At 52.2% G+C, this 18,488-nt stretch overlaps 1 protein-coding gene across 6 annotated transcripts in view; it reads left to right on the top strand.

Annotated features, from left to right (window-relative positions):
* TCN2 (transcobalamin 2) overlaps nt 1-17,225 on the top strand; it is a 36,158-nt gene extending 18,933 nt beyond the window's left edge. For all 6 annotated transcript variants that reach the window (XM_048821392.2, XM_048821391.2, XM_048821393.2 and 3 more), the window contains 8 exons: nt 612-801; nt 1,341-1,498; nt 1,956-2,117; nt 2,367-2,542; nt 5,966-6,143; nt 6,428-6,623; nt 9,776-9,897; nt 16,350-17,225. In XM_048821392.2, the coding sequence (XP_048677349.1) occupies nt 612-801; nt 1,341-1,498; nt 1,956-2,117; nt 2,367-2,542; nt 5,966-6,143; nt 6,428-6,623; nt 9,776-9,897; nt 16,350-16,411 (1,244 nt within the window). In that variant the 3' untranslated portion in view covers nt 16,412-17,225. The remainder of the gene's footprint in view (nt 1-611; nt 802-1,340; nt 1,499-1,955; nt 2,118-2,366; nt 2,543-5,965; nt 6,144-6,427; nt 6,624-9,775; nt 9,898-16,349) is intronic.
* Nucleotides 17,226-18,488: the final 1,263 nt, after the last annotated feature.

Here is an 18,488-nt window from a genome sequence, read left to right as displayed (position 1 = left end):
GTCTATTTAACATGAAATGGCCCTACATACCATTTACATACTTTTTAAACATGTCTCTAAAGGTTAAATTAGGATCATTTAGCCTATGAGCTGCTTAACCCTTTCTGGCCTTGTGTCACATTATCCAAATTGCATCTAATGGAAAATATAGCAACATCTCATCTCCTATAAGGCTGTTTTTATTAATCATGGTATATGGGAAGCAATGGACAGGCACTGGTCTCCTTGCTGGGAGACCTCAGTTCTCTTTAAGGTCAGGCTTGACAAAGCCCTGGCTGGGATGATTTAGTTGGGGATTGGTCCTGCTTTGAGCAGGGGGTTGGACTAGATGACCTCCTGAGGTCCCTTCCAACCCTGATATTCTATGATTCTATGATTCTTCCTGGCTCTGCATGATTTGTTGTGGGACTTCAGACAAGTCATTTCCCCTTCTCTGTGCCTCAGTTTCCTAAAGGGGGACTTTGCTTTGTGAAGCAATTTGAGATCTACGGATGATACTCTCTGAGTGTTACAGACTTGCTGTTTTTCTCACACAGCTGCCTACCTTTTACTCTCTGTTCCATGGCATTCATTCTCTCCTTCCATTCTTCCTTCCTTTGTTTTTATCCAAGAAATCCCCAGGGGAAATTCTGCTCTGATCAAATGCCTGAACATGGAGCTCTTGAGACTCAGCCAGGATCTATCAGAGGAGCTGAACCCCAGTGTGTATGTGGCCCTTCGTCTTTCTGCTGACCACAGCCTGAAGAAAGAAGCCCAGTACCTCCAGAGGCTGAAGGATGTCTTCCAGCCCAGCACCAGCAGGTACGGCCAATGGAGCCCAAATCCCACCATCAGGAGTGGCGCAAGGAGCAGGGCCCCTCTGTATCTTGCCACTTGCAGGAGCACCCTGGGGCAAAGGCATCCCAGATGAACAAGCTTTTCCCCTGCCCTCCACAAAGCCCATCTTCTTCCTGTCATGGACTCCTCTCAAAGGGGCTGGCTTTCTGCTCACTTGTGTGTGTTGACCTCCTAGGCTTGCCCCAGGATCCAGTGCCCCGGCTGCATTGATGTGCCAGGGGAGGTACCCGGACAGTATGAGGGTAGGCATAGCTCTCTGCTGATTTACAGCTGGCGTGGGGCTGGATGCATTTACAGGCTCCTGTCAGGTACACAAAAGCACAAGGTTATGGTCAATCAGGCCCCAAACTCTGCTAAGGATCTTCAGAGCTGTCCTAGAGCTGGTGTTTGCTGCCCCTGGGGACGCAGTTCCCCTCAGCCGGTGGGGGGGGGGATCGGGGGGGGGGGGACATGTGGGAAGGAGGAGCCATGTGGTGAGTATTTGGCTTGTGTTGTCACCTCAGCTCTGTAGCAGGTGGCCAGCAGAAGCAGCCCAACACGGGCCGCCTGGCTCTGTACCTCCTAGCACTGCGGGCTGCCTGCCAGGACATGGACACGCTCCTGGGGAGGCAGCTGGTGACCCAGCTGAAGTACCATCTGCACAAGGAGAAGGAGCAGATAGGTAAGAGGGTGCTGCTCGGGGCTAGCACCGAGGGTTACTGCAGAGCGTGGCAGGAAGCTGCCTGGGGTGGCGTGCAGCATCTCTGGGCCACTTCCTAGCTCAGTGTCCCTGCCAGAGAATGGCTGTCAGTGGAACCCTCATTCTCTGCTCACAGCTCAGACCCAGCAGCAATACCCCTCCTGGGCCATTCACAACAGAGAGTCACGCTGAGAACACCAGGAAGCATCTGTCCATCCAATTCTCACCCCCACCCTCAACTCTGTATGCACTGAGTGGGAGTTGAAGGGGGGCAGTGGCTTGGATTACAAGCTTGCTGTGTTGGTTCCATCCAATGGGGTGCGATGAGGAGAGTCCCTGGTGCAGAGTCCTGGGGCATGGAGGGGGAAGGATGGCTTGTGCTGGGGGGAGGAGAGCACAAGCTGCTTTCTTCCTCCTGATTCCTTTCTCCTGCTCACAGCTTTCAAAGGGAATGGCCGTCCCATCACCAGTTACTACCAGTACAGCCTGGGGGTCTTGGCCCTGTGTGTCCATGGCAAGAAGATTGACACCCATGTGATCCAGAAGCTCCTCAATGCTGAGAAGCACAACAAGTTCACGCATGGCGTCAAGCTCTCCATGGGTACGTACTTGTCAGAATGGTCCTCTGTGCCAGCCCCCCAGGCTTGCCGGCCTTCCTGCCATGGCTGGAGACAGCACAGCCTTTGCATCTCCCTTGGGAGGTACATGAAAGTCAGCTCCCCCTGAGAGGGGTTTGAGTTCTCCCATTCTCAGCTCTGCACTCCAGCCACACAGGGCCATAGCTCCACTGAAGTAACTTGGGCAGGGGTGTTTCTCCTTGTAACCCCTTCTCCTGCTCTTCCTCACACAGACACGAAGGCCATGGCAGGCTTGGCCTTCACCTGCCTGGAGCAGGCCAACCTCTACGAGCCCAGGCTAGTGGCAGCAATCAACCTGGCTATCCAGAGAGTGACGGGCAGTATTCTCCAGGCTCAGACCACCAAGGGCACCTTTGGCAACATCTTCAGTAGCCCACTGGCCATGCAGGTGGGCAGAGCGGGTCTCTGGAGCACATCCTCCTCCTGCATGGTTTGCAGGATCCCAGCATTGCCAGCTTCCCAGGGTGGCATGGAGGGGAGATGCCACCGTAGCGTAGCCCCTTCTTCTGGGGGAGCCCTCTGAGGATACGTCTGCACTGCACACGAAGCCTGTGGGTCATCCACACTGCAAAGAAGGACTGTGGCACCGAGTCTCAGAGCCTGGGTCAGCTGACTTGGCTCACCCTGCAGGCAGCATGGACGTTTGGTTGCACTGGAACCCGAACTCTGAAACCTGGTAAGGGGGTTGGGTCTGAGAGCCCAGGCTCCAGCCTGAGCTGCACGTCTACACAGCTATTGTCAGCCCTGTAGCGCATATCCTGCAAGCCCAAGTCAGCCGACCCAGGCTCTGAGGCAGGCTGTGTAGCTGTACCCTCAGTGTTTCCAAGTCCATGCTTGAACGTTCACACGGCTTTGTGAACTTGGGTTTACTGTTGCTGGACTTGGATCTCAGCTGTGCTAATACGTCCATGCTGCACTACACGGACCTTCTGACTGGTGTCTATGGCTTGAGCGCCATCCACACTGCAAAGTGACAGGGGTTGGACCCAAGTTGCAGCAGGACTCGGGTGCTGACCCACCCCTCAGCAATGTTCTAGGACCTGGGCCCTGAGCACTTGCTGACCAAAGTCAGACTGATTTGTGTGTGGATGAAGGGGGGGCTTGGGCTCAAACCTGAGTCAGAGCTGGGCTTAGTGTGCAGTGTAGACATACTCCAGGTCACATGCTTGTCCATCAGCATGACCTCTGCCCTGCCCCCATCTTCTTACCGTACAGAGTACAATCTGTCTTAAAGGGACATTGTCCATCTAAAAACATAGGGTCTGGGTCAGATTTCACACTGATGTTCTGCTTCAGTGGAGTTATTCCTGATCTACATTAGCATCTGGCTGAGGTAGGTTTTTTTCCCAATGTCCTTGCCTGATTTAGTACCATAAAACTGACAGAGGTCAGCAAATCAAATCCAGTCTTTATCACCAGGCTAGCTAGGTTTCTGAGATCTCTTAGCCTCACTCCTTGCTGGAAGGCAGCCACCTCTGGGGTGGAAGGGAGCTGCGCTTTAGCAATGTCCATCATCACTGCACAGTCACTTAGGATAGGAAATTAAGAACAATTTCAGCTGATCCTGGAGGGGGAAGAATGATCCCATGTTGGAATTTGAAGACACTGGAGTTAACAGCTTCCACTCTGAGAAAAAGTGCCAGTCAATGCATGAGGGCCACAAGCAGAAAGGGCCTTGGTTTTATGTCTCATCCGTTCATTTGCTTTTTGTACTTGGCTCAGCTCAGATAGAAAAACTAGTTCATAGAATCATAGAATATCAGGGTTGGAAGGGTCCTCAGGAGGTCATCTAGTCCAACCCCCTGCTCAAAGCAGGACCAATCCCCAATTAAATCATCCCAGCCAGAGCTTTGTCAAGCCTGACCTTAAAAACTTCTAAGGAAGGAGATTCTACCACCTCCCTAGGTAATGCATTCCAGTGTTTCACCACCCTCCTAGTGAAGAAGTTTTTCCTAATATCCAACCTAAACCTCCCCCACTGCAACTTGAGACCATTACTCCTTGTCCTGTCCTCTTCTACCACTGAGAATAGTCTAGAACCATCCTCTCTGGAACTACCTCTCAGGTAGTTGAAAGCAGCTATCAAATCCCCCCTCATTCTTCTCTTCTGCAGACTAAACAATCCCAGTTCCCTCAGCCTCTCCTCATAAGTCATGTGTTCCAGACCCCTAATCATTTTTGTTGCCCTTCGCTGGACTCTCTCCAATTTATCCACATCCTTCTTGTAGTGTGGGGCCCAAAACTGGACACAGTACTCCAGATGAGGCCTCACCAATGTCGAATAGAGGGGGATGATCACGTCCCTCGATCTGCTGGCAATGCCCCTACTTATACAGCCCAAAATGCCATTGGCCTTCTTGGCAACAAGGGCACACTGCTGACTCATATCCAGCTTCTCGTCCACTGTCACCCCTAGGTCCTTTTCCGCAGAACTGCTGCCTAGCCATTCGGTCCCTAGTCTGTAGCTGTGCATTGGGTTCTTCCGTCCTAAGTGCAGGACCCTGCACTTATCCTTATTGAACCTCATCAGATTTCTTTTGGCCCAATCCTCCAATTTGTCTAGGTCCTTCTGTATCCTATCCCTCCCCTCCAGCGTATCTACCTCTCCTCCCAGTTTAGTATCATCCGCAAATTTACTGAGAGTGCAATCCACACCATCCTCCAGATCATTTATGAAGATATTGAACAAAAATATCTTCCAAATATAGTTGGTCGGTTGTGGTTCCTGGTTCTCCTGCACTAGCGCATGGCCAGCCTCTCTGAGTTTCTAACATAGGGTGAGAAGGGGTGAAATTGAAAACCTGATTTATCTGAATCTTTTCTGAGTGCCAGGCCAAAATTATTTGGCATTGCTTCTTTAATGGAAAGCACTCCTCAGCATGATGATGATTAGGGCTCTGTGTCTTTCACAGAGGTTGCAGAAATCATGGATTCCATGACTTTCTGCAACCTCTGTGACTTCTGCAGTGGCTGGTGTGGCAGAATCCAGGGCTGCCCAAGCAGCTGGCCCCAGGGACCACCTGAGCAGCAGCCAGTGCAGCTGGCCCTGGGGACCGCCTGAACAGTAATCCCAGGGGCTGTGGGAGCAGCTGCAGCTGGTGCTGGTGCCTCTGACCCCTGAGCCCCCCACCCAGCAGTGATCCCCCAGCTTCCCCATCCAGAGCAGTGCCTGCCCCCCTCCCCCCCAGCTGGCCGCCAGCTAAGATTTAGTCAGGGGTATTTATAGCACAAGTCATGGAGAGGTCATGGGCTGTGAATTTTTGTTTATTGCCCGTGACCTGTCCATGACTTTTACTAAAAATACCCTTGACTAAATCATAAACTTAATGATCAGCAGCGTTATTTAGCTGTAAGCGTGTTTGGCGCACGTGGGCCAGTCACTGACCCCAGGGACAACACCACCCCAAGCCCCCGACTATCTGCCCCCACATGTTAAGCTGTGTCAGGCTGCTGACACTTCACCCCTGCAGGTGTTACTACCCTTCCCTTCCTCTTACAGCAGTATGCTCCATTTTATCCTGGCCCCACATTCTGCCCTGGGTGGGAGCAAACTGAGCAGGTGTCGGCCCACCCAACTTGCATGAAGGAAAGTAGCTGCCTTGCAGGGGGTGCCGTGTGTGGGACTGTTTCTCCTTCAGCACCGAGTCCTGTGCCAGGGTTGAATAAAGAGTGCAGAGGGAGGGGCTCTGTGGCAGCTGGACCTCATCCTGCACACCAGATGGTTCACTTTCCCCTGCAATTGGCTTTGAAGCAGGGGGGTCAGATGTTTGAAATAAGGCTTCTCTCCCTTCCTTTGAACCCTTCATGTTAGCTCTTGATTGCCACCGGGATGAGCAAGAAGCCAGAGTGTTCCAAAGGCATGGATGCCCTGCTGGGGAGCCTGGAACAGGGTCACTTCCAGAACCCCATGATCATGTCCCAGCTGCTGCCCGTGCTGGATGGCAAGAGCTACCTGGACATCGCCACCATGGAGTGCCGGGCAGAGCAAGGTAACAGGAAAGACAGGGATGCTAGAGTGAGGGGCAGGGTTTGGGGGCCCTGGGTCCCATGCCTAGTGGCAGATCCCACCAAGAGGAAGGGAAGGGGGGAGCCTGGAGTTACAGTCACTGCAATGGGGGCCTTTGAGGAAAGGCTAGGGTGGAAAAATCCCAGGAGCCCAGCAAACATGCCCTGAGAAGGAGGGAGGACTAGGACAGCAAGTTGTCACGCTAGGGCTCCCCACAGGGGTCTGCATGACTATTGGTGCTTCTGACAGCCTCTCCCTCTTTCTCAGACACTTTGGAGCGAGACACCAGGTGCCCGGGATCCAGGACAGTAATTCTGGGGACCAAGATGATCACCGTTCACCTGGCTGTGGAGCACCCTCCGAGCCCTGAGACACTGTACAACCACTCCATCCAGATGCCCTTTGGGTCCTCCCTCCTGGACTTGCTGAGAACTGCTGCAGAGCAGGGCCCTGGGCAGTTCACGTGAGAGCCTCCTGCTTGTGCTGGGAACAGACTGATGGGGAGGCCTGGCTGCAGGGCAGGCCTGGAAAGAGGAGCGTGCTGCCTCCTAAACTGCGGGGGAGGCAGTCCAGGGCATGCCCACCCACAATGCTAGCAGGGAATCTGCCTGCACAACCCCAGGACTAATGCTAGGAAGAGTGGCCCAGGGCCCAGGCCTATAAGGCAGAGCTCCTGGGTTCTGTTCCTGGCTCTGACACTCATTCACTGCATGTCCTTGGATAAGTTGCTGCCCCTCTCTGTGCCTCAGTTCTCCCCGCCCCACCCCGTAACATGGGGATGATCACACCCACCAACCTGCCGTGAAGTGCTGTGAGACCTTTCGGTGCAACATGCCGTTAGTTCAGTAACAACACGAGTGTCCCGTCCTCCTCCTGGACCTGGTCTGGGTTTTCCAGGCTCCCTCAGGGATTCCAGACAGTTACCAGGTGTCAGATTCTTATGACAGTTCTGGGACATCCGTCACTATGAAACAACCCCTCTGTGTTCGAATAGGCTGTAGTTTCTGCAGGGATCTACTGGGTATGTGGGGAAGGTCTGTACAAGTGGGATGATCCTAAAGGGAGATTAACAGGGTCTCCCCAAACCTGGCATCTGCCTCAGTTTCCCCACTCTTGTGCTAGCCAGCAGCCCAGCTCACAAGCCAGCACATTGGGGAAGCTTCCTCCAGTGTCAGCGTTTCAATCCCTTCTCCAAGGGGGGGATTTATTGTTCACATAAACTCAGTGCAACATCAGTCCAGACGGGTGAATCAGGCCCTGCCATCTTGTAAGAAGCTTACAAGAAGTGGAAGATTGGACAAATGACCAGGGAAGAGTATAAAAATATTGCTCAGGCATGCAGGAGTGAAATCAGGAAGGCCAAATCACACTTGGAGTTGCAGCTAGCAAGAGATGTTAAGAGTAACAAGAAGGGTTTCTTCAGGTATGTTAGGAACAAGAAGAAAGTCAAGGAAAATGTGGGCCCTTTACTGAATGAGGGAGGCAACCTAGTGACAGAGGATGTGGAAAAAGCTAATGTACTCAGTGATTTTTTTGCCTCTGTCTTCACAAACAAGGTCAGCTCCCAGATTACTGCACTGGGCAGCACAGCATGGGGAGGAGCTGACCAGCCCTCTGTGGAGAAAGAACTGGTTCAGGATTATTTAGAAAAGCTGGACGAGCACAAGTCCATGGGGTCGGATGTGCTGCATCCGAGAGTGCTAAAGGAGTTGGCGGATGTGATTGCAGAGCCATTGGCCATTATCTTTGAAAACTCATGGTGAGCGGGGGAAGTCCCGGATGACTGGAAAAAGGCTAATGTAGTGCCCATCTTTAAAAAAGGAAAGAAGGAGGATCTGGGGAACTACAGGCCAGTCAGCCTCACCTCAGTCCCTGGAAAAGTCATGGAGCAGGTCCTCAAGGAATCAATTCTGAAGCACTTAGAGGAGAGGAAAGTGATCAGGAACAGTCAGCATGGATTCACCAAGGGCAAGTTATGCCTGACTAATCCAATTGCTGGCTCTGTGGATGAGGGGAAAGCAGTGGACGTGTTATTCCTTGACTTTAGCAAAGCTTTTGACACGGTCTCCCACAGTATTCTTGCCAGCAAGTTAAAGAAGTATGGGATGGATAAATAGACTATAAGGTGGAGAGAAAGCTGGCTAGATTGTCAGGCTCAACGGGTAGTGATCAATGGCTCCATGTCTAGCTGGCAGCCAGGATCAAGTGGAGTGCCCCAAGGGTCCGTCCTTGGGCCGGTTTTATTCAATATCTTAATTAATGATCTGGAGGATGGCGTGGATTGCACCCTCAGCAAGTTTGCAGATGACACTAAACTGGGAGGAGAGGTAGATACATTGGAGGGGAGGGATAGGATACAGAGGGCCCTAGACAAATTGGAGGATTGGGCCAAAAGAAATCTGATGAGGTTCAACAAGGACAAGTGCAGAGTCCTGCACTTAGGATGGAAGAATCCCATGCACCTCTACAGACTAGGGACCGAACGGCTAGGCAGCAGTTCTGCAGAAAAGGACCTAGGGGTTACAGTGGACGAGAAGCTGAATATGAGTCAACAGTGTGCCCTTGTTGCCAAGAAGGCCAATGGCATTTTGGGCTGTATAAGTAGGGGCATTGCCAGCAGATCGAGGGACGTGATCGTTCCCCTCTATTCGGCATTGGTGAGGCCTCATCTGGAGTACTGTGTCCAGTTTTGGGCCGCACACTACAAGAAGGATGTGAAAAAATTGGAAATCGTCCAGCGGAGGTCAACAAAAATGATTAGGGAACTGGAACACATGACTTATGAGGAGAGGCTGAGGGAACTGGGATTGTTTAGTCTGTGGAAGAGAAGAATGAGTGGGGATTTGATAGCTGCTTTCAACTACCTGAGACGGGGTTCCAAAGAGGATGGATCTAGACTGTTCTCAGTGGTAGAAGAGGACAGGACAAGGAGTAATGGTCTCAAGTTGCAGTGGGGGAGGTTTAGGTTGGATATTAGGAAAAACTTCTTCACTAGGAGGGTGGTGAAGCACTGGAATGGGTTACCTAGGGAGGTGGTGGAATCTCCTCCCTTAGAAGTTTTTAAGGTCAGGCTTGACAAAGCCCTGGCAGGGATGATTTAGTTGAGGATTGGTCCTGCTTTGAGCAGGGGGTTGGACTAGATGACCTCCTGAGGTCCCTTCCAACCCTGATATTTTATGATTCTATGATTCTATCTGATGCCTCCTAAGGCCTCTGCCTCCGAGGCTTCTGCTGCTGCCAGCACCCCAGGGATCCCCAACAGGTCTCTCCCCTGGCTGGTGTGTCAAGTTCCCTTCCAGCTCCATTCTCTGGCCCAGGATCTCCTGCAGGAGCCTGTCTGCATCGCTGCTTGTTGGTCTTTTATCCCACCAGTGGGAAGGCAGCTAGTTAGTATAGGTGGGGGCTACACCCAGCACTTCCCTGTGACAGGAGGTTTGGCTCCAGGTGCAGCTATGTGTGGTCAGGACTGTGCTCCTAGCCCATCAGTCCTTGAGCAAGGGCCCTGATGTGGGGACACGCTGCAGCTGCTGCCTGAGTGGAACCAAAGTGGAAACAATCTGTTCTCTGCTCTGCCTGGAGGTCACGTCCCCTCTTCTCCTTCCCCTCCAACTCTAGGTTTGAAACCCAGAACACCCTGCATGGGCCATTGTTAACTGCAGTGATGGGGGTGAAAGCCAGCAATGGAGAGCGGAGATACTGGCAGCTTCTCCAGGCCCCAGACACCAGTCTTCAGAAAGGTGAGGGAAATAGCACGTGGGAAACAGTGCAGCCTGGCACCTCATGTGGTCAGTGTGTGCTTGGGGCCCCCTCAGTGCCCTTTGCAGCCCCCCCCCCCCCGGCACGCCTGGAATATTCTGTCTAGCTGCTGCTGCTGCGATGCACCAAAAGCTGCTCTAAAGAACACAGGCAGGGGCTGTTTGCTCACATGGCTATGAAGGGCAATGAATTCCTGGCAGAGGGGTAAAGCTTTGGGCATGGAAAGGGAGAGTGTTGTAAGAAATGGACCTGCTGGCCTGGTTCCACCCCTCTTCCCAGGCCTCAGCATTCTTTCAGGGATATACCTGCTTCAAGAAAGGCTTTTCCATGCATCACCCAAACCCTAGGGGCCAAATTCAGGCTGGTGTAAGTGGGTGCAATTCCCATTACTTCAGTGAGAGCTGCATCCCCCAGGGCTGGATTTAGTCCCATATCTCCAGATGGTGAATAAATCCTGTGGAGGGATTATGTGCAGCTGCCAAAGGGATCGCAGTGATAAAGTGCCTAAAATGTGGCTTTAAAGTGGTACACTCTTGCTTGGCAGAGCTGCTACCTGTGGGTCTGATGTCCCACTGTCCAGCACCTTGTGCTGTCACCTACCCCTCTGCACAGTTGCTGCTGGAGGCAAGTTGAGCCATCTGGTTCGGTGGCTTTGTGCACAGCTGTTTTTGGGCTACATGAGGTGCCAGGCAATGGGGAATCTAGCTGGTGTGCGGGTAGGTCTGTGCTGTCTGCAGCTCAGGTAGACATAGCCGTGGCAGCGTTGCTACACAGAGCCGTGTAGACGCAGTGCCATGGGCAGCAGCACTGTGAGCAGGTACCCAGGGGTCCAGGCTGGCTTAGAGAGTCTGTGCTGAAGCCCATGCCACCGCATCTACACTGCACTGTTTGTAGCAATGCAAGTGCAGGTAAAACTAGGAAGGATAGGTCTGCCTGAGCTGCTGTCGCACCTTGGATTGCAAGCTAGACCTGCCCGGTGTCCCAGCCAGATCAGCCCACTTTAGAGATGCATGTGGTTGCTTTGTTACTGCTGTTAGCACTGCAGCACACCTGGCACTGGGGAGGGAGGTGGATTCCATTCTAGCTCATGCATCATCAACAGATCCCACCCTCAGTGACCCGTGGGCTGCACTACTGAAGACAGTTACAGAGCACACCATTGGCTCTTTTCAGAGGGCTCCTTAAGCCCACCCATCCTGTATATAGTGCCTGACATCACCAGTGACTTATATCCCAGGGGCAGACATGAAGCAGACTGGCTGTGTAGGGGCAGGTAGCTATGCAGGTGGCTTGAGACGCAATAATACTTCTTAAGGGAACCTAAATAGGCTGACTGCATCTCAGCAAGGTGGGCCAGATCCCTCTAGGCCGGTGGCACAGGAAGGGCCTGGGAGAAGATAAAGGAACACATGGTGGCCTTGAGGGCCCTGGTGTCATGACTAGGGCTCGGGCAGTCAGGCCTAGCGGTTGGAGCAGGGTGGTCAGCATCCAGGAACAGCACCAAAGGTCAGAGCTGGTGTCAGAAACCAGAGCAGGAGTCAGAGCCAAGGGGCAGGTCTGTCACTACCGCTGGCAGGGGAGCCCACCTTGTTGCATGACACTTCCTGGAACTCCTCCTGGGCTTATCTGGGGGACCCGGACCAATCAAAGGCCAGAAAAGAAGCTGTCAGTCTAGCCTGCTGTGAGGGCTCTATCATAGCTGCTGGGTAGTGGCATGGAGATATCGGCCATCCCGCAGACATAGGGTCAAGCCCCGCAGAGCCTCCCACCCAGCAAGCATCGTATAAGGCCTCTGCCCTACAGTGGGAAGAGGGAGGCAGCTGCTGCCCGCAGTCCCTGTAACTGGGGGACTAAGGTCCTAATCGGCATGGGCCCCACTTGCCAATCCTAGACCTCAGCTAGCCTCATTGCCTAGTAGGGTAACCGGATCGCAAGAGAGAAATATCAGGACACACTGGGTGAGTGAGGGTGTGGGTGGGAAGAGGCAGACACAGGTGCACAGCCCCGACCAGAGCCAGAGGCACACTGGTCCGCCTGGCCCTGTGCTACCAGCGTGCCCCTTCCTGTTGGGGATGGGCCCACGCTGCGCCACACAGCTCCCCTGCCTAGCCCCCCTGGATCCACTATGCCCAGAGCCCAGCTACAACCCTTCCACCACAAATGCAGAGTGCTGTGCGCACACACGCCCCACCCAGTGCTCCCCTGCCCACGGCCCCACCACTGCTGCCCAGCACCCCACACAGAACCCCCCACTCGCTAGTTTCCCAATGCACACAGATTTCCCCTCCATCCCTTCCTCCCTCCCATTGCCCTTCCCCACAGCCCCACCACCACAAATACACAATGCCCCACACAGACCCCCTCTGCCCAGTGCCCTGACACACACAGATCTCCCCCACTTCCCAGCACCCACCAGTAGGCCCCCACTGTCTAGCACCCCAAAACACACAAACCTCCCCCACTGCCCAGCGCCCTTCACACCCTCACAGCCCAGCATCCCCCCCACACACACCTCCCAGACACTCACCATCACACCCTGCCCCCTTCCCTGGCTGCACTCACCAGCCCTGCTGGGTGGTCTCTGGCTCCTAGGGTGAGAGCGGAGAGGGGGGGTCTCCAGACTCACCACGTGCTGCACCCGCCACAAGCGCGAGCTCCGTGGCTCCCATTGCCCGGGAAAAGCGCCAATGGGAGCTGCCAGAGCCGCGGAGCGGGGCTTGCAGGCAGGAGCAGCCTGCAGAGCCCCCCCATCCTAAGAGCCAGAGGGACCTGCCAGGGGGCGAGGTGGGGAGTCCCGGCGGAGCTTAACTGGGGTGGCTCCCATCCCGCGAAGCATCCGGCAGGCAGGTCCCTCTGGCTCCTAAGGTCGCGGGTCGGGTCAGGTCGGGTGTGGGGGCGGAGGGCTTTCTGCCCACTCCCAGCGCCTGCAAGCCCCGCCCATGCAGCACGTGGTGCTCCTGCCGGCGGGCGAGCGCCGGGAGCTATCCCAATATCGATGTAAGGTCAGGACGCTGGACAAGTCCCCTAAAATCAGGACTGTCCCGATAAAATCAGGACATCTAGTCACCCTATTGCCAAGACTGGCCAGCCTTTAGCTTCAGCATGGCTGTGGGCTCACCAGTAGCTCACTGCCTCCTGCCCAGATGAAGCCAAGTGCTCCAGAGAAGCCTGCCTGCTGACTGAGACCTCAGTCCAAAGAGAGGCCTTCCCTAAGGCACTCTGGGAAATGCACTCGCAGTGTCTTTGCTGGAGCAGTAGTGCTGCACATTTGGCTAAGCCGGGGCATGGTCCTTTGTGGAAATCCCAAGGGAAACGTCCAGTGTCCACATTTCCCATTCAGGAAACAAGCAGAATGAATTTAGCCAGGACGCCGCCCCCCATGCTCAGCACATCCGTAGTGTGATGGGAGAGATCGGGGGGCAGGTTGCGATTGGAAGGGGAATAGAACCGGGTAGGAGCAATATGAGCAGGCTGGAGGGTACTGTACAGGGAATGTGAGAGTGTGAAGTGTAAGGCTAAGTGTGGTCACACCCCTCCGAATACACAGAGCCAGGGGCCTGGCGAGTCGGGACCCACAGAAGTGTGTTGTTCAGGTTGTGTCGCAGCCCAGAGAATTTGTGTGGCTTCACTCGCACTTCCTGGTGTTGTACGTGATATAAGAGGTTGCACAACAGCTTTTCTATGAAAATAAACCCAGCATCCCTAAGGGTTCTGTCAGCTTCGGCGGGTTTGGGATTTGTCATTAGCACAGTGAAATGTTTAAATGTTTCACACCAGCGGTTCTCAAAATTATTGCATCGCGACCCCTTTCTGACAACAAAAATTACTACATGACTCCAAGAGAGGGGACTGAAGCCTGAGCCTGCCTTGGGCAGGGAGGGTGGGAGGTGGGCACAGTCAAACCCCAAGCCCCACCACCCCTGGCTGGAGGGCCAAAGCCATAGCCCAAGGGCTTCAGCCTCAGGCAGGGGGTGGGGCCTATAACCCTGAGCCCCACCACCAAGGGCTGAAGCCCTCAGGCTTAGGCTTTGGTCCCGGGCAGTTGAGCTTGGGCTTGGGCCTGTGGCCCCAGCAAGTCTAACACCCGCCATGGCAACCCCATTAAAATGGGATCGCAACCCACTTTGGGGTTGTGACTCACACGTTGAGAACCGCTGTTTTACACCTTTAAGGTTCCCAGACTGCCATGATAAGGTCAGGGGGTAATGACTAGCTGTAAGGTTGCGATGATCTGATGCTGCCAGCTGCTGGAGTTGGGGCTGTTTTGCATTCACAGTGTGATGGCCTTGGTGCCACTAGCACTCAGAAGGTCACACACAGTGACAAGCATGTGCTGGCACCTGCAGAGTCTCTGTTTGATTGCAGAAGTCAGGGTGGGGTCAATGGTGTGTATAAGCAATTACTCACCTTTAACGTTAAAAAAAAAATCCTTGGAAATTTTCCAGTTTTTCCAATAAAAAAGCAACCCCCCCCAAGTTTCTGGGTTTCAGGGTGGGCATTTTGCCAAAAAACAAAATAAACAAAAAAGTTTGTTTTGAAAAAAGGCCATTTTTCCTTTGAAATATTTTTTTAAACAAAAAATGGTGACCTCTGCTGCATTGGGGAGATGCTCATTGACTGATCCTATGTGCTGTCCCAAAAGACCCTGGGGAATTGGGCCTGTTCTTGCTACAGGCTTCTCTATTCCCAATTATCAGACACATTTGTTTGTGGTTTTCTGGTGCTGGGGCCCTTCTCTCGCTTTGGCATGGATAGCAGCCCCTCTGGGGAGCCAAGAGGGCCAAGACCAGCCCAAAGCTTCCACTGATCAAAGACTAAATGACTGATTAATATGTCTGAGCCCATGGCCTAAATGAGACCAACAACAGAGTGCAGAGAAAGAAGTAAAGAAACTGGGCCTGGTGCCCTCTCACCCCAGGGATAAGCAGGAGTGACAGCAGGATAAGATCACTGTATGCGAGAGGTGATGAAATTCAATGCTGATAAATGCAAAGTAATGCACATTGGAAAACATAATCCCAACTATACATATAAAATTATGGGGTCTAAATTAGCTGTTACCACTCAAGAAAGAGATCTTGGAGTCATTGTGGATAGTTCTCTGAAAACAGGTTTCAGAGTAACAGCCGTGTTAGTCTGTATTCGCAAAAAGAAAAGGAGTACTTGTGGCACCTTAGAGACTAATCAATTTATTTGAGCATAAGCTTTCGATGCATCCGATGAAGTGAGCTGTAGCTCACGAAAGCTCATGCTCAAATAAATTGGTTAGTCTCTAAGGTGCCACAAGTACTCCTTTTCTTCTTTTCTCTGAAAACATTCACTCAATGTGCAGCGGTAGTCAAAAAAGCCAACAGAATGTTGGGAATCATTAAGAAAGGGATAGATAATAAGATAGAAAATATCATATTGCCTCTATATAAATCCATGGTACGCCCACATCTTGAATACTGAGTGCAGATGTGGTTGCCCACTTCAAAAAAGATATATTTTAAAATGTTCAGAAAAGGGAACAAAAATGATTAAGGGTATGGAATGGCTGCTATATGAGAAGAGATTAATAAAACAGGGATTTTTCAGCTTGGAAAAGAGATGACTAAGGGGGCGATATGATAGAGGTCTATAAATTCATGATTGGTGTGGAGAAAGTAAATAAGGAAGTGTTATTTACTCCTTCTCATAACTCAAGAATTGGGGTCACCAAATGAAATTAATAGGCAGGTTTAAAACAAACAAAAGGAAGCATTTTTTCACACAATGCACAGTCAACCTGTGGAACTCCTTGAGCTTCCTCTCCTGGGTGGCAGAAGTTGTGCGGACTGACACGCCTGGGCTACTGTCTGCCAAGCTATTCGGGTTTCCCCTGCACAGTCTCTTTCCATCTTACCCCTGCTGGCCAGCCAAACTCTTGCTTCCCATGGTTGAGGCAATGCCCCCAGAGTTGGCCCTCCTCTTTTCCATGGTGACTCCATGATGTCGCCCCTTTGGGGCTCAGCTACTACCCTGTGCTCCATCTCATCAAGAAGGATGGTTCAATGGTTAGAGCACTAGGCTAGGACTCAGGAGACCAGGGTTCAGTTCTCTTGGGCTGGTCACTCATTTGCTCTGTGCCTCAATTCCTCACCTGTACAATGGGGATAATAGCACAGCTCTGCCTTGCAGGGTGATGTGAGCATAAATACTTTAGAGATTGTGACATTTCAGACACTACAGTGATGGGGTGGATAAGCACCTTAGGCAGGTCCTCCAAGTACATGAGCCAACACCCAGGAAATCATTCTCAGTGCCTCCTGCCTGAGGAGTGGTACCAAACCCCGAGGAAGCGACTGTCTCTGGGGTAGTGCCTCTTGCTCCTAATTCAGCTGTGCTGCATGAGTTCCTTAATCTGTGCCCAGGCTGCTCCTTCTGACTTGTGCTCTGCTATCTTTTTTTGTAGGTATCTCTGATTACCAGCCTCAGGATGGAGAGTCCATCATCCTGAAGTTTAGCCCGTGGTAGATCGCCTGCTGTCTGCTTCCAGCTCCCTGCCCCACCTCGATCCATGGTGAACTCTGTGTGCATCTCTCTCTGCCCCAGAAGCAGGATGTCTCAGTTGGCAAGGACAGCATGCATCTGTCAACCTGTGAGTCCTGTGCCCACAGAGCGGTATCTTCCTCCCCACAGACTGAAGTCCATAATGCAAGTCCCTGGCCCTTCTGGCAGGATGTGTGTGCGTGTGCGTGTGTCTATCTGTCAAAAGGGGCAAATTCCCACCTGCCCTGGTAACCTGTTCTGCTGTGGATCACCCACAACCATCCAGTCGATGGAAACTGACCATGCCAGGGGGTGGGGAGCAGCAGATTTGGTTTGAATGAAAAACCTCCAATATGACAACTCAGCGCATCATAATTCTGATTTTCTAATGCAGCTTTAACCCTTGCTATGCTGTGGCTGTCTAAACTGCCACCCAATGAGTACGTGGGAGGAGGTGCCTGCATCCTCCTGCTGGACACACTTTGCCCCCCCCTCCCCCCCCCACACACTGTACCAGTGCCCTGGTATGACTGGGGTCCTGGGGATTCTCTAGACTGCATCCCTCTGTATAGCAGTCACTGCCCAGCTCGCAGGCCAGGGCTCCCCTCCCTGCTCCCGCCCCAATTCCTGAAGCGACAGAACTGCTACTATGAGGAGAGGATGTGGCTGATATCTTTGCTTTCTGGAGAGCAGTGGGTGGGAACCCAGGCCCTGTGCCAAGGGGAGATGGTGCCCCCAAGCAGCCACTCTACCTCAGTCTGACATTTGGATCTGAAATGATTAAAGCTTTGATTGCAAACCTGGCCTTCCAGTTTGTCATTTGGCCCTTACCCAGAGCACCCGGGTCTCTGAGCCAGGCCTGGGCCCTCAGCACGGAGCTGCCTTCAGTGTCTGGGCATTGTCCTAGGGGTTTGCATCATTTCCAACAAACAATGGACAATTCTGTTCTCCTGTGTGACTAATCACGAGTTTGATTTTTACCTATTATTTGTATGGTTGTAGTACCTAGGTCCCCCAGTCATGGACCAGGGCCCTTTTCTGTTTGCCAGAAGCTGGGAATGGGTGACAGTAGATGGATCACTTGATTACCTGTTCTGTTCATTCCTTCTGGAGCACCTGGCATTGGCCACTGTCAGAAGACAGGATACTGGGCTAGCTGGACCATTGGTCTGACACAGTATGGCCATTCTTATGTTCATTGTGCTAGGTGCAATATGGACGCAGAACAAAAATACACCATCTCTGTCCCGCCCCAGAGAGCTTACAATCTAGAAATAAGACAAGAGACACCAGATGGAGAGAGACAGGGGAGTACAAAGAAACAAAGACAATACTGGTGGTGATGGGCAGTGGTCTCTGCACACCAGCAGCCTAACTAGTGTCCAGATTTGTATACACATTACAGCAAAGGAGAGTTTTGAGGCAGGACTGGAGGGAGGACAGTGTGACACTAAGCACACGTCTTCACAGCTTGCACTACTATGCTAGTAATCTTGTACAAAATATGCCTTGTGAGTTATCATTTGAAAACTAATAATTCACTGATCATTAATATTCTTGCATGGTGTACGTACACGATGGGTATTAAGACACGAATATATGCTGGAGTTATAACTAAAGTGTGTGTGAACTAGATGGGTCAGGGCGAGTTGTTAAGCAGGTTTAGCCTAAAGAAAGAAATATGTTTACCTCAATTTACATATAAGTAGTAAACAGACTCATCAAGCTAATAAGGGGTGAAACAAAGTCACACTAACAAGCTGAGGGGGGAGGAGGAAGACAGCATGCCCACTACATCTGGCAAGAGAGAAGCTTGGTCTGGGATTTACTTTTCAGAAGAATCCACTGCAAAGGTTCACTGGGCTATACAGAGGGGCTGAGCCTCAAGTGATAAGCAACTGAACCAGCTGATTGGACACTATGACTGTACAGTATTATACGAGTGTACAGAGTGGGGTCTTTGCTGAAAGCCTCTGAGATAATGGTGATTAATATAACTGTGAACGGTCTGTATTAACACTAGGAGGAATTATGGATATTCATTTATTTGTTGTAAAGTATG

This window comes from Caretta caretta, chromosome 15, assembly GCF_965140235.1.
Source record: "Caretta caretta isolate rCarCar2 chromosome 15, rCarCar1.hap1, whole genome shotgun sequence".
NCBI classification, from domain to species: domain Eukaryota; kingdom Metazoa; phylum Chordata; order Testudines; family Cheloniidae; genus Caretta; species Caretta caretta.
This window is presented reverse-complemented; position numbering and strand designations above follow the sequence as displayed.